Genomic DNA, 14,270 nt, shown 5'->3' on the forward strand with positions numbered 1-14,270 from the left:
CATCACAACCATCTGTTCTGAATCCAGGTGAAGACATGGGAGGCAGCTCAACATTTCTGCAATTGCTAGGGTCTACTCACATTTAACAAAGAAGAATATAATACTGTCAGCATGGCAACATAAATGGATAGGTCAAAGATAGCCAACATAGTGCCCTCCAGATGTTGTGGGACAGATGGGGGCGCTGTAGTCTAGCAACATCTGGAGGGCCCTATGCTGGGTGCTCCTGGAATAGATGATAGACCGACAGGCAGATTATCATTATACAGAAATGATATGGTGTGCACTGGAGTCATTATCATGTTCTTTCGACTACTCAGAGTTAATTTGGTTACATAAAACTCCAGGGATTTATGGTGCAAGTTATCTATAGAGACAGAAAACAACTTTAAATATAACCATATGCCAGCTAAAAAGGATGAACCCAGTAATTTATAGGGACACTTCTCAGAGCCTAGATGTTCAGGGAAAGCACAAAATGTTTATTATTTTCTTCTAACTTGTCAACTTGAAGGTTAAACAGAAGTCAGGTTGAACAAAACAATGTAAGCAAAACTGAGTAGGCAATGTCACGTGATATGCAAACATTGCTGGAAGATGAAATTTTATCAGTTCCAAGCAACAAGGAGACACAAGATATTCTAATACTGACACAAACTATCCAATATGTTCATAGAAAATACCGTTGCTGTTATGCAGTAAGAGGAGTATTCCATAATCATTGTAACCATAGAATTTCTTCTACATCTTAAAGGCACAAAAAATGCTCATGGAATAATTGCTAAGTGTATCTCATGTGTGAAGGACATGGACCTATAAAATGCCCCCACCTCTAAAATACTCGAAAGTGGCAACTATGAAAGGATTAGGCCAGGCTTTCAACAGTTTTTGATGGAGGGAGGCAGGGACACACACACACAGGCAGTTCCGTGATGTCATGTCTCACTTAGACATTGCATATTAGATACTTTGTGTCACGTTCATTCCTGGAATCTTTAGAAATTTGCAGACCTCCTAATTGTGATTCAAATAGTTGCAATGCATATAAGCTAGCCTTTCATCTTTCAGCGCTTAAATCTTTGCTCTACTGCCTGTTACCAGTTCTTGTGAATGAAGCATATTGTGAATACGCTCAGTCCCATGGATTCATAACTATATTTTGCACAAAGCTTTACAGTATTTTGTACCTAGGTAGGGCTGCCAGATAACAAAATGTACATACACCCCAAACAGCCCAGCATAAGTGGTTCCCTCCTAGTTAAATTATTAACCAAACCCCTGAATCTGGCACTTTTCTGCTTTCAACCTGACTTGATGCTGCTATTAAATTTGCTTTCTGTTGCCAATTGTTTTATTTATTGATGCTTTAAAGGTTCTATTGCTTCAGACTTGTTAGCTGCCTTTGATTAAGGCGCTGAACAAAAATAACAAAAATAAACAGGTAAATTAATATGCACATATCAAATACAGAAAAGCTGTGCCAAAGTATAAACTTTGCAATTTAGGATGGGAAGAGAGTGATTCACCTGGGTGCTCTTTAAATATAAGTACAATTGTCCAGGGTCATTTGATTTCACAGTGCAACAGATTGTGATTTGGCAGCATACATATGACCATTGTGCATCACATCACACATCTGGGGTTGCCATTTACATTATGGGAGTTGCTGTTTTCCCAGTGAATCCTTCCAGTGCTGTTCCAATAATGTCAGAATAGTGAAATTACACAAACGTAGCAACTGATCTGGTTACTTTTCCTAGCAAAGTCATCCATCCCCTGGAATGAGCAAAGTGGCAAACAACTGTTTGAACTGGTAACCATATAAGAACCAGAATGCAGACTTCTTCTGACATTCAGCTTAAATGGACAAAGCATCAAGTGGGCAGGGCAAAGGTGCCCTTTGCAACTTTACCTGAAGAGGTCTCATATTTGCTGGCAATGAAATTTTTAGTATACGATGTTAATGCCTTTTCTAGTTATCACTTTTAGTAGTGGAAATGAATGCACAGGGCACTAGAAAGCTGCAAGCTCCCTGCGATTGCTCCTTATACATGACTTGGCAAAGTTAATGAATAGCAAAAAGCTATCTTGTAGAAACATGGGACTTAATTAAACACTTCTTCTGGTGCTATCAGTGATAGGGTACAGGTCCCAGATCTGATTAAGTTTTATGAATTCCCTAATGTGCATTCTTTAGTCTTAAAAATATACATGATGCCTAGAAGTCATAATGCAAAATGAGCATTCTGCTCAAAGGTTAGTTTGAAAGTTCAATAAATGCAAATAAAATCCAGAATATCTAAAGTGAATAAGCAACTTCTTTTGCTTGCCTAAAACAGATTTAAACTTGCACCTATCAATTTTCAGTAAAACTTCTTTTTTTAACTGTTACTTTTTGCAGTATGCTGAATAAAGTCATTATCGCAATTGTAAATGATGGGAAAGCTCTCAGCTCAATATTGAACTCAGGGATAAAAGCTTTTTCTGTTCTTTCTTAGTTTAAAGAAAGAGAGTTCATTTTTTAATGAGCTCAATTCCCAAATTTGGACACTCCTGTGTATCAAATGATGCCACTGGGAACGTGAATGTGTTCAAAACTCCTCCCCCCTTTAGTAAGAATGACTGAGAATTTCAGAAAAAAATTGTGGCCTCATTGAACACTCCCCAAAAGAAACAAACCATACACTGTATTAAATCTCCAGAGATTGCTGCTCCCAGGGTGAGGGGGGAACCTGATTCTTTGACAATAACTGGCCCAAACAGGCAGGAGGCATCTAGCTGGCCATTGTGAGACAGGCCTCATCCAGCTCTTCTAAGAATGGCTCTTCTTTCGTTCTCAATGAGTTTGCCAATATTGTCATCAAGTCCTTAAAAAATCTGGGGGCTTCCCATTTAAGTCAATTACTATTGTGATATAAATGGATTTGTACTTCTGTTTACAGTTAAAAGCAGACTCAGAATATGCAAATTATTCAAATGTGTTCTAATAATTTAAAATAGTAAAGAAAACATGGATGCAATATACAAAATTTATTGGAATCCACTTTGTGAAACCCAAAGCTGGCATTTGCAGATTAGGCTGAACATGCAATGCCAAAATGTGGGAGGTGGCAGGGGCAGCATTAAAAAAAGAAAGAAAAAGAAATCACACATTTCCCACTGTAAACTTGATCTAGCCTTTTTTCTGTATTCAGCCTTCCCACTATAGTATGATGATACTTGCAATGCATATATGCATGTTACTTGAGGGCTTGCTCTGTACATTCTTAATCCATGTTCTTTACTAACAGATTAACAAGTATAGCCATAAAATATATAATCTGGTGGCTGAAAAATTACTATTTTTATCTTGGGAATAATTAAGTAACAAAGTATAGCTTAGTTTCCTAAAACATCTAAAACAGATTTTTCTTTTGCAGGAAAAGTGAAAGATACCATTCAGTGAACAGATGTTACACTCATTAATCCAATTTATATAGAATCTCTTCTCTCAAACGATATTCATTTGGACAGTCACAGAAAAGATGACACTCTGTGAAAACACTAAAATAGTTTTGCAGCAAAAGCACAAGGAAAAACAAAAACTAATTTAAACAGCCATGCTTGCAACAAAACAAAACAAAAAGCATTTCAATTGAATATTGGTGAAAATTGCCAAATTTCAATGGAGGAATGAACACTGAATAATTGAATGAGCACTGGTGAATTAATGCTACACAGCTGATTAGGCTTGGTTGCTATTTTTCCACCAACAGAAAGATTTACCCGTACTATACTATACTATAGGGACACGGGTGGCACTGTGGTCTAAACCACTAAGCCTCTTGGGTTTGCTGATCGGAAGGTCAGCGGTTCAAATCTCCGCGACGGGGTGAGCTTCCGTTGTTATGTCCCTGCTCCTGCCAACCTAGCAGTTCGAAAGCACGTCAAAGTGCAAGTAGATAAATAGGTACCGCTCCGGCGGGAAGCTAAACGGCATTTCCGTGCGCTCTGGTTTCTGTCACAGTGTTCCGTTATGCCAGAATTGTTTAGTCATGCTGCCCACATGACCTGAAAGCTGTCTGTGGACAAATGCCGGCTCCTTCGGCCTGAAGCCCTTGAGACTCCCGTTTAAGTTTTGGAGTACCAACTGCATCACTATTTTTCCACCAACAGAAAGATTTACCTGTACTATACTATACTATAGGCACATGGGTGGCACTGTGGTCTAAACCACTAAGCCTCTTGGGCTTGCTGATCAGAAGGTTGGCATTTTGAATCCCCGTGACAGGGTAAGCTCCCGTTGCTCGGTCCCAGCTCCTCCCGTTGCTCGGTCCCAGCTCCTGCCAACCTAGCAGTTTGAAAGCACGTCAAAGTGCAAGTAGATAAATAGGTACCATTCCGGCGGGAAGGTAAACGGCGTTTCTGTGTGCTGCTCTGGTTTCACCAGAAGCAGCTTAGTCATGCTAGCCACATGACCCAGAAAAACTGCCTGCAGACAAACACCGGCTCCCTTGGCCAGTAAAGCGAGATGAGCATGCAACCCCAGAGTCACTATACTATACTATACTATACTATACTATACTATACTATACTATACTGTATACATGCATATATTAACATACACACATGTGCATACACTGTTTGTTAATATATATGTGTTTTCCATTGCAGCCAATAGCTGGATCCTAACACAGTTTGGCATCACATCAAACTGTAATGATATATAATGCGATATTAAGCTGATATTGGAGGCAGGTATATTGACTCAAGTTATTAAAGCTATAGTGAAATTTTGTACACATGCAATGATGGATCTAAGAGAGTTCAGTGATATTTAAAAAGATGCAATCTCTGATAGGTAGAATGGTGAAAATTGGCATTTATTAGCTAGGATCCTCTCTGGAGGAGGAAGAAACAGACCGCTCTCCAAGATCTCAGTCAGACACCTTTCCCAGTTTACCATTTCATTTAACTGGAAATGCTAGAGGTTTAACATACAGGATGCCACGAGAAATAGGCCCCCTGTTTGCTGCTCTCTGTATACTAATAGGTTCCAAACTGCATAGCTATCCATGAGTCATTCCAGAACCTTCATGACTTATGCAGTTAACTACTTCCCTATTTTGTCTGCAGAAACCAATCTCAACATGTTCAAGGCTCACTGAAGAGTTTATAAGAGACTTGAAGGGTCTCTGACTAACATTACAGCTATGTGAGAAATTTAATCCATACGTGGTAGTTATTAGAAACTGACTTGCTACATTTTTTCATAGAATTTATAAGCAAAAACTGTACTTTGCTAGTTCTCTTTAAGTGCATTGTATTGTATATCATTTGCTGTAAGGAACATAGCACTATGAGCTTATGAAAATATAGAATATATAAAAGACAACCCAAAACCTTTATTTAAAATCACTCATGCCAGGGATGGAAAAGCCAGCCATTTTGCTTTTTCCCCTATTCCCCCCCTCCAGTTCTTTAGTCAGTTCATTCCATTACTATATCAGTTTGTGATTTTATTAAAAAGATATGTGTGAAAATCCATATATATTTTTGTGCATATCTCTAATAATGTAGTAAGTAAAACTGAATGCATTATTTTCAATAATTTTGAGCGCAAAATATGTTTTTTTGGTGGGAGAACTGTATAGCAAAATTCAGAGAGGGGCAGCTGTGTTTTGGTTTGTGTATTGGTTAACAGACTGCAAATTAGGTAGGTTCACATGAAATGCTAACTGAACAAATTTCTCCTTCTTTCCATGTCTATAAAATGAACTTTAAAGAACCTTACTTTTTTCTCCTTGTTGTATTTGTCAAAAATCTCCTGTGCTTTTTCTTCACCACCATCAGTAAATAACATTATAATCTTGTTGCAGTTAGCTCTGAAGACACTGTGGCTGTGCTGCAAGAGATAAAGACAGGCATTTTTATTTATTTATTTCACAAAATTTATATGCCATTTGATTGTAATAAAACCTCAAAGTGGTTTGCAAAATGATTCCAGTTATGATTCATCAAACAAAATAACAAAATGTTCAGTGGTGTAATGCAGCCCTCAGAAACAAATTTCCAAAGGGGGCTTTTCCATATATTTCATCTTTCACATTGTTAGGTATATAAATGTGCATGTGAAACAAGCACTTCATCATTATTTTTGTGATTTATACATACACCATCCAACAATTTTGCCAAAGACAGCAGGCAAATTGTTTGGGGGCTCTCCTATTTAGAGTGTTTGATTTACTGACTGCGTACATTGGCTTCCACATGGAAGACTATTTTGCAAGCCCAATTAGGGAAATTTCTTATTTTGAGATTGGATGAATAGTTTGACTGGAAGGTGACTGAGCAGGTCAAAGTGCTCCCTCCCACTCTTGAAATCCACACACCTCATGGGGGAAATAGCTTTCCTGACCTCCATTCTAATCATGTACATATTGCGTTGGATCCAACCTAGCCATAATGGACCCAGTGTAATGGATGACTATGATAATTATGAGTGACTAAATTAAGTTCCACTGGTTTAAGTGAATCTCCTCTAAATTTAATGAAGTCTGGCTCCAATACAGTGCCTATCCGCATAATTTAGTGGATATTAGGTGGGGTAGACCAGTAGCAATAGCAGCCAGCAGGGTAGAGTTCCTCACCTGGCTTCTTAATGCAGAAATCGCTGCTGGTAACTAAGGAGGAAGCTTTCAGCAATCAGGAGATCAGTGCAGTGCAGCCAATCAGATGTTTCCAGTACTGTACCTGTGAAGGAATGGGTTTCCCAAATCCAAAACTGACTGTGCAGGCAGTTTGAAACTGCACCAAAATCCCTATTTTTCCGTAGCTAAAATGCTTTGACTTGAGCTCTTGAGCCGAAACCCAGCTGTATAAACAAGTGCTCAGAGCCCTCTCCTTTATCAGTTTGTGACGGCAAGGATGGCCTTGACTTTACCAGCAGAACAGGGAAGACACGTCTGTGCCTTATCGTATATCCTGACCACAAAAGACGCACAGACCTAGTCTGGGAACAGCGCCAGAGGGTGTTCTTGGAGATGGTGACCTCTTGCTCCAAGATAAGAGTAGGAACAGGAAGATCCTTTTATGGTCAGAAGTACAGGAAGGAATATCCTTTTATGGTCAGAAGTATAGGAAGGAATACACTTTTATGGTTAAGAGTGCTAGAGCAGGAACATCTGTGATGTCAACCTGTGTGTACAAGCTGACGTGGCTGGATTCCTGGGGAAGGGGGGAGAGGGTGCCTGGAGGATATATATACTGCATGTAATCTCTCATTTCTTTGGACTTGCTGTGGACTGACCACGCAAGTGCCTTTCTGCTGTTCCGGAGAGCAGAAATAAAGAACTCTTTCTCTGAACCAACCCTCGGTGTCATTTGACTTCCTTCCTCCTGTCCGGGAGCAACACAGACCCAATCGGTGAACTCCAATAAGGCTATACCTGCACAGTCAGTTTTGGGTTTGGGAAATCCATTCCTTCACCTGCAGTGCACCAACCTCCCTGCTGCCCCCTCTCTCCCTCTTGGTATCATCAGGAATCCAGGTGAGAAACACCACCCCACCCCACCAGCCACTACTACCAGGGTGATCCAATTGAAATCTCTGTTCAGCCATGAAGATGACTGGGTAACCCTGGGTGAGTCACTCGCTTTCAGTCGAACATGCTTCACAGAGCTGTTGTGAGGGAAGAAGAAGAAGAAGAAGAAGAAGAAGAAGAAGAAGAGGAGGAGGAGGAGGAGGAGGAGGAGGAGGAGGAGTTTGGATTTAATATCCCGCCTTTCACTCCCTTTAAGGAGTCTCAAAGCGGCTAACAATCTCCTTTTCCCTTCCTCCCCTACAACACTCTGTGAGGTGAGTGAGGCTGAGAGACTTCAGAGAAGTGGGACTAGCCCAAGGTCACCCAGCAGCTGCATGTGGAGGAGCGGAGACGTGAACCCGGTTCCCCAGATTACGAGTCCACTGCTCTGAATCACTACACCACACTGGCTCCCCAAAAGTGGGGAGATGCCAGCCAGAGAGGAAGGGACAAAAATGTAGATAAATAAAATTGTAAACCAGCTACTTATTGTTAACCAATGAAATGACTATCAATTCATTAGCATCGAGAAAAATATTAAATTCTACTTCTGAATTAAGAACTTATGCTTAGTACCAATATATCTGCTATTTAAGATTTTGCACTTAAATCAGGGGTAGGGAACCTATCTATGGCTTCCAGATGTTGCTGGACTTCTATTCCCACCAGTCCTGATCACTGGGCTTGGCAGCTGGGCTGATGGGAGCTGGACTCCAGTGACACTTGGAGCACCCCAGGTTCCCCATCCTTGATTTAAGTATCACTTTACCAAATAAATGTGAATAAAGAAACCCCAAACCTTTATATTAAGAATGCTAGCACAATGGTTCTGATTCAGAAATAAAACATTCATGGAGAAATAAAAAATGCATGGAGGTTCCAATTTGAAATATATTACTTCGGACGTCTGATAATATAAAATAAATAAAAGGGGGAAATTCTGCATTGACATCAACTGTGCTGCATAAACCCATAAAAAGGGGACTTGTCCTGCAAATCACATTGATCTGAGTAAATTTTAGGCTGTAATTTATGGAGGCATCGTCTTTCTGGGGACATAAGAACATGGCTAGGTTCATTTACAATACATTTAAGTAGTATTTTGAATGTGACTTACAGATCAAGTAATCAGCACATGTAAAATGATTTACTAAGTGTGTATTGACCCTTTACTTTACTGTTGGATCTACTGTAGACATAGGCTTCTATTCCTGCATAGTTCAAAGTTGACCCACAACAGTTTAATAATATTAAATTACTGGAAGATCCAACACTAGATTTCTGTTTCCTCCATAAACTGTTTAGGAATAATGAGTAGCTATGTATCTTTTCCTGGGCAGATGCTACTGAGTAGGGTGTCCATTTCAAAAGTAGCATAATTGCCTTGCACCTTTACTCAACACAAGAGAAAATGGGAAAACCACAACTCTTCCTTTCCTCTTGTGGACAATAGTTTATTCCCCATGTAGGATCCAAAGTGCTGAGCACTTTACAGCTCAAGTGAGAGTAATGCAGTTTTAAAAGAGAGTTGCTTAAGCACATCCTAAGAAAACAATTTGAAATGTCAACTTAAATCCTGTGAACAGTAGCCTGGTACATGTCTCTAATGCATGGAGAATTTGCTATTGATCCTAAAAAAGAAAATTCTGCTGAAGCACTTGATACTTTATAAAATTATCTTATTTAAAATTACAACAGGCTTACAAAGTGACTAGGAGGGAACATCCTCCTCCAGTTATCACTGCAAAAATTAAATTGAACTGCCAAAGCAAAAGTTTATTATTCCAAAGAAGGTTTTCTTTGTCAACGTGTGGAGGAACAGTGGGTAGCAAAATGACTCACAAACAACCTTATTCCTTTTAAACTCACCCTTTTAATGGCTTTATTAAAAATACTTATTTTAACTCTGCTATATATTTTGAAATCATTTTTCTCCTAGATGAGAAGAAAATAACTCTTTTAACACATTAGGATGACTAAAAATAACTGCCAGCTGCGGTGTTTTGCATTTATGTTTAATGCAGGCATTTAGGATTATTTAAAACAATTTGGTTATCAGAGGCAATGGAAAGGGTTGTATTGCTTAGCTTAAATCATAAACATACATGTGGACACCACCATTTGTCTTGCTCTTGTTAAGGTTGGTAACACTTATTATATCATCATGGGCGCTCGCTTTCATTTTTCCAGACCATACAGCACTCCCTATTAGTGAGCCTTGAAACTGACCACAGTTGTTTTCCCGTATGTTTCCTCCCCACTTTTTAATGAACAGCTACACATGCTTATCGTTCACATACTATCTTAATTCACACTAACGTCCCTGCAAAACTATTCATGCATATTCCTACTGAACATTTTGTGGGACAAGGCCCATGCATGGACATCCCTACTGGCGCAAGCTGTTCTTGCTCCCTTGGTTCCTGCTTACATAAGCTCCTTCTGCTGTTTTATTGCTTTGAAGCAGCTGCACTTACTGTTAACAACAAATACAACTTGGGGCTAATCCATCATCACTTTTGAACTTAATTCTCCTGCCTCTTCATCTTCATTATTTCCTAACTCTCCAAATTGTGCTCAGGAAAGTTACAAAGCGCTAAGAACAGAAAATGAGCCCGCCTCACCCCCGCCCAGGTTCTCGACATTCATGGGTCTCTCACAATGATGAAGCCTCATCTAATGGAAGGACAGCAGCTTAAAAGGGCTGTGAATGGCTTCTGTAAATAGAACAGGCTGCTTTTTTCTGATCCTTCCTCCAATCACTGCAGCTGCAGAAATGTCATTATAGTCAGCAGCATCACTTCAGCCCACACACTGATAGAAAAGTGGGAAGGAGATATAGGGGTTGGGGAAGGTAGGTAAATTACCTTCATTTAAATGTAATTTTTCTTACTAGGATTCTCATTCTTCACACACACACACACACACACCCCACCCCCGGTTAAGACTCTTTATGTTGCCTTGTACTTATTGAAAGAGAAGCACAAACAGAAAGAACCTCCCTACAACACAGAAAAATGGGGAGCCACTGTAGATAACTTCACACTTTAGACAACAATTTAAAGTGTTGTGAGTTTGCTATGGATACACATGAAATACAGTGATATATTGCATGGCAAATGTGTAAGTGCGAAAGAGAGATGTTTGTTCTTAAACATCCACATATGCAGATCAGAAAACTATGGCTCAGTCAAGTCTCAGAGGTACATTTATTTTTGGGCTTAATAACATTTGTTTTTTATCATTCACACTTCCCGTTTGCTTCAGAAAAAGACACCAGATTACCTAAGGAAACTATGGACTGGAAACAGAGGGACTCCTCTGCTAGGATACATCAGTTAGCAAAATACCATCAAGGGAAAAAGGGGGGGGAACTCTTGTTCAGTAATAGCAATGCATTCTGTCAGCATAGTACAACCGTATGAACTTCATATGAACCATATGAAGGGAGCAGATTGCTCACACTTACATTTAGCAGCTGTTCAAAGGCGTAACTAAAGCCTTTTTTATAATCGGTGATCCCTTTTGCTGAGATTTTATTGACGGCTTCTTTCAGCTTCTTCTTATTTCTCACGTTAGCTTGCACAAGGTGGTTGAAGCAACTGACATTCTGAGCATTTTCATTGAACTAAAAAAAAAAGGAAAAAGAGCAAAGGAAAAACTGCTCAATAAAGCGCATATAAAGGGTATACTGTAGGGCTGTAACTTCCAGGATACATTCAGAATGGGTATGGTGATGAGAAAAGTCACACACAAACACACAAAGTTATCTATCTCCATCAGCTGTGTCCTTTGGAAGGATTCAAAAATCTCCTTATGTTCATATAAGTACATTAGCCCAATGGGATTTTGGACTACACCCCACCCCTCTTTGAGCTGACCAAAAACTACTACATCCCAAACTACTTCTGAATTCTTGAATCAAAGTTGGCAGCTTTCCAAATGACTTCTTGAGATCACGTATACATAGTGCTGTAACATGTAACATAAGTTACCAAAATATGCCACATCGCAAACTGCTACTAAAATGGCCCAGCTTCAGAAGCCATTTGCCATGCAGCATGGGTGTCATGGACTGGCTGGGAGAAACCCCCAGGGCAAGAAGGCTCAGAGTCTGGGGACTGGTGGTGGGACAATGATGAGTGGCCAGAGGGAGAAGAGAGAGCAGACTAGGAAGAGGTGTCAGAAGCCAAAGAGGTAACAGGGTTTAGTGAGCAGGAAAACACTGTGAAAGAGAACAGTCCAGAAGCAGAAGCAGAAGCAGAAGAGGAAGGAGGGGACAAAGAGGCAGAGATGAGTCAGGCTGCTGAAGAAGGCAGGGGACCTCTCCCTCCTGCTGTGACCAACTCCCCTCCTCTCTAGTCTCCCAGAACCAGGAGAGGTATGAAGAAGGCAGAGCAAAGACAGATAAGGTGATGAAGTCTCAGATTCCTTGGGAAGGACATGGGGAAGGAGGAGGCTTAGGGAACTGTGGGAAGGCAGGGACCTTCAGTCCTCACAGCTGCCTTATTGGGGCAAGATCTAGAGTTGCGGTGCTCACTAGGCTTGAGCTGTTTTGTTCTGTGAATAAAGACTGACACCTTGTGAAAACAAAAAAAATTCCTTCCAGTAGCACCTTAAAGACCAACTAAGTTAGTTCTTGGTATGAGCTTTCGTGTGCATGCACACTTCTTCAGATACACTGAAACAGAAGTTTCCAGACCCTTCTATATAGTGAGAAGGTGGGGAGGGGTATTACTCAGAAGGGTGGTGGGAATGGGTGATTGGCAGATAGCTGTTCCAATTGGGTGATTGGCAGATAGCTGTTCCAATTACAGCCGCATCTGTTCCAATTCTACAGACAGAGACTCTCACCTAAGAGATCTACAGCAAACCTTTTTAGAACTAAAATACCCAGCAGATGAAGTTAGACAACAGATCAACAGAGCCAGACTGATACCCAGAGAGAACTTGCTGCAAGACAGACCCAAAAAAGAAAATAACAGAACACCTCTAGTCATCACATACAGCTCCCAAGTTAAAACAGTACAACGCATCATCAGAGATCTACAACCTCTCCTGGACAAAGACAGTTCTCTTTCTCAAGCTCTGGGAGGAAGACCTTTCATTGCCTACAGACAGCCACCCAATCTTAAACAACTCCTAACCCACAATAATACTACAACCAGACCTAACACGGACACTGGCACCAGAGCCTGCAATAAACCCAGATGCCAACTTTGCTGCCACATACACCCGGACAACACCATTACTGGCCCCAACAACATCACATATACCATCTCGGGACTATTTAATTGCTCATCGTCTAACATTGTGTATGCAATCAAATGCCAACAGTGTCCTTCAGCTCTCTATATTGGACAAACAGGCCAGACCTTACGCCAAAGAATAAACGGACATAAATCAGACATCAGGAATCACAAGACAGAGAAACCAGTAGGAGAACACTTCAATCTCCCAGGACATTCTATACAAGATCTCAAAGTAGCTGTTTTACTACAAAGGAATTTCAGAAATAGACTGGAAAGAGAAGCTGCTGAATTGCAACTTATCACCAAACTTAAAACCATGGAGAGTCCTGGTCTGAACAAAGACCTTGGATTCTTATCTCATTATACATGACAAAGCCATTTTTCACCTTCTCACCCCTTGCTTTTTCCTGTAAGACCTATTGCAGTCGTTAAGAGTCGTCAACAGGCTCATCACAGCTATCTGCCAATCACCCATTCCCACCACCCTTCTGAGTAATACCCCTCCCCACCTTCTCACTATATAGAAGGGTCTGGAAACTTCTGTTTCAGTGTATCTGAAGAAGTGTGCATGCACACGAAAGCTCATACCAAGAACTAACTTAGTTGGTCTTTAAGGTGCTACTGGAAGGAATTTTTTTTGTTTTGACTATGGCAGACCAACATGGCTACCTATCTGTAACTGACACCTTGTGAGTTATTCCTGACCTGCTCTTGACAATGGGGGAGAGTGTGTTATTGTCTGAAAACATTAAATCCTCCTTAGGCTCAGTGAACTTGTTGCACAGTTCTTTGGATTCAAGTGTCAATAAATCAACCATAATTCAACCAATGTAGAACAGGTTTCGCTGGGTTATAACTAAATCCAAGCATCACCCAGCAGTCTGGAATATGCTGATTGACATTCCTGGTGAAGATGACAAAACAAGCCTGGTTTTCTAATAGATAAAACAATCAGGTTAACATTATGCCCCAAGGACGAGTTACACAGTGGATATTTCCAAGGTCCTGAAGGTCAGGAAATGATTGACAACCATGGCTGTAGGGAGGAAACATAATTCAGGGTTATATTTAATTAATGTGAACTGCAACACACACACACACACACGCACACGCACACACACACACACACACACACACACACACACACACACACACACACTACTTAGCTCACAGGAGTACTTCAAGTGTAAAAGCCTCTGGCCTGCCCTGCAAACTGTCCAGTCCTCCCTCTAGTAGCAATAATATCACAACTAAAATAATTTGCTGCCCAAGCCATGCCAACAATATGACATCCACACAAACATTTCAGAGTTTGGAGTCGGCTTCACTTGAACTCTACATCAACTGAACAAATTCACACACACCCCATTCCTAGTTCATGCCCATAAAAGGAACTTTAAAGGACATAAAATACTTAGGAACTTCAGTAAGTGAAGTCTTTGTATTTGTCCAAAAT

The 14,270-nt window shown here is 40.4% G+C and overlaps 1 protein-coding gene across 5 annotated transcripts in view; it reads right to left on the reverse strand.

Annotated features, from left to right (window-relative positions):
* CACNA2D1 (calcium voltage-gated channel auxiliary subunit alpha2delta 1) overlaps nucleotides 1-14,270 on the reverse strand; it is a 404,289-nt gene that overhangs the window by 88,992 nt on the left and 301,027 nt on the right. For all 5 annotated transcript variants that reach the window (XM_079993561.1, XM_079993559.1, XM_079993562.1 and 2 more), the window contains exons 11-12: nucleotides 11,032-11,190; nucleotides 5,774-5,884 (exon numbers count right to left, since the gene is read on the reverse strand). In XM_079993561.1, coding sequence (XP_079849687.1) covers nucleotides 5,774-5,884; nucleotides 11,032-11,190 — 270 coding nt within the window. The remainder of the gene's footprint in view (nucleotides 1-5,773; nucleotides 5,885-11,031; nucleotides 11,191-14,270) is intronic.

This window comes from Podarcis cretensis (genome assembly GCF_951804945.1).
Source record: "Podarcis cretensis genome assembly, chromosome: 10".
In the NCBI taxonomy this organism is placed as follows: domain Eukaryota; kingdom Metazoa; phylum Chordata; class Lepidosauria; order Squamata; family Lacertidae; genus Podarcis; species Podarcis cretensis.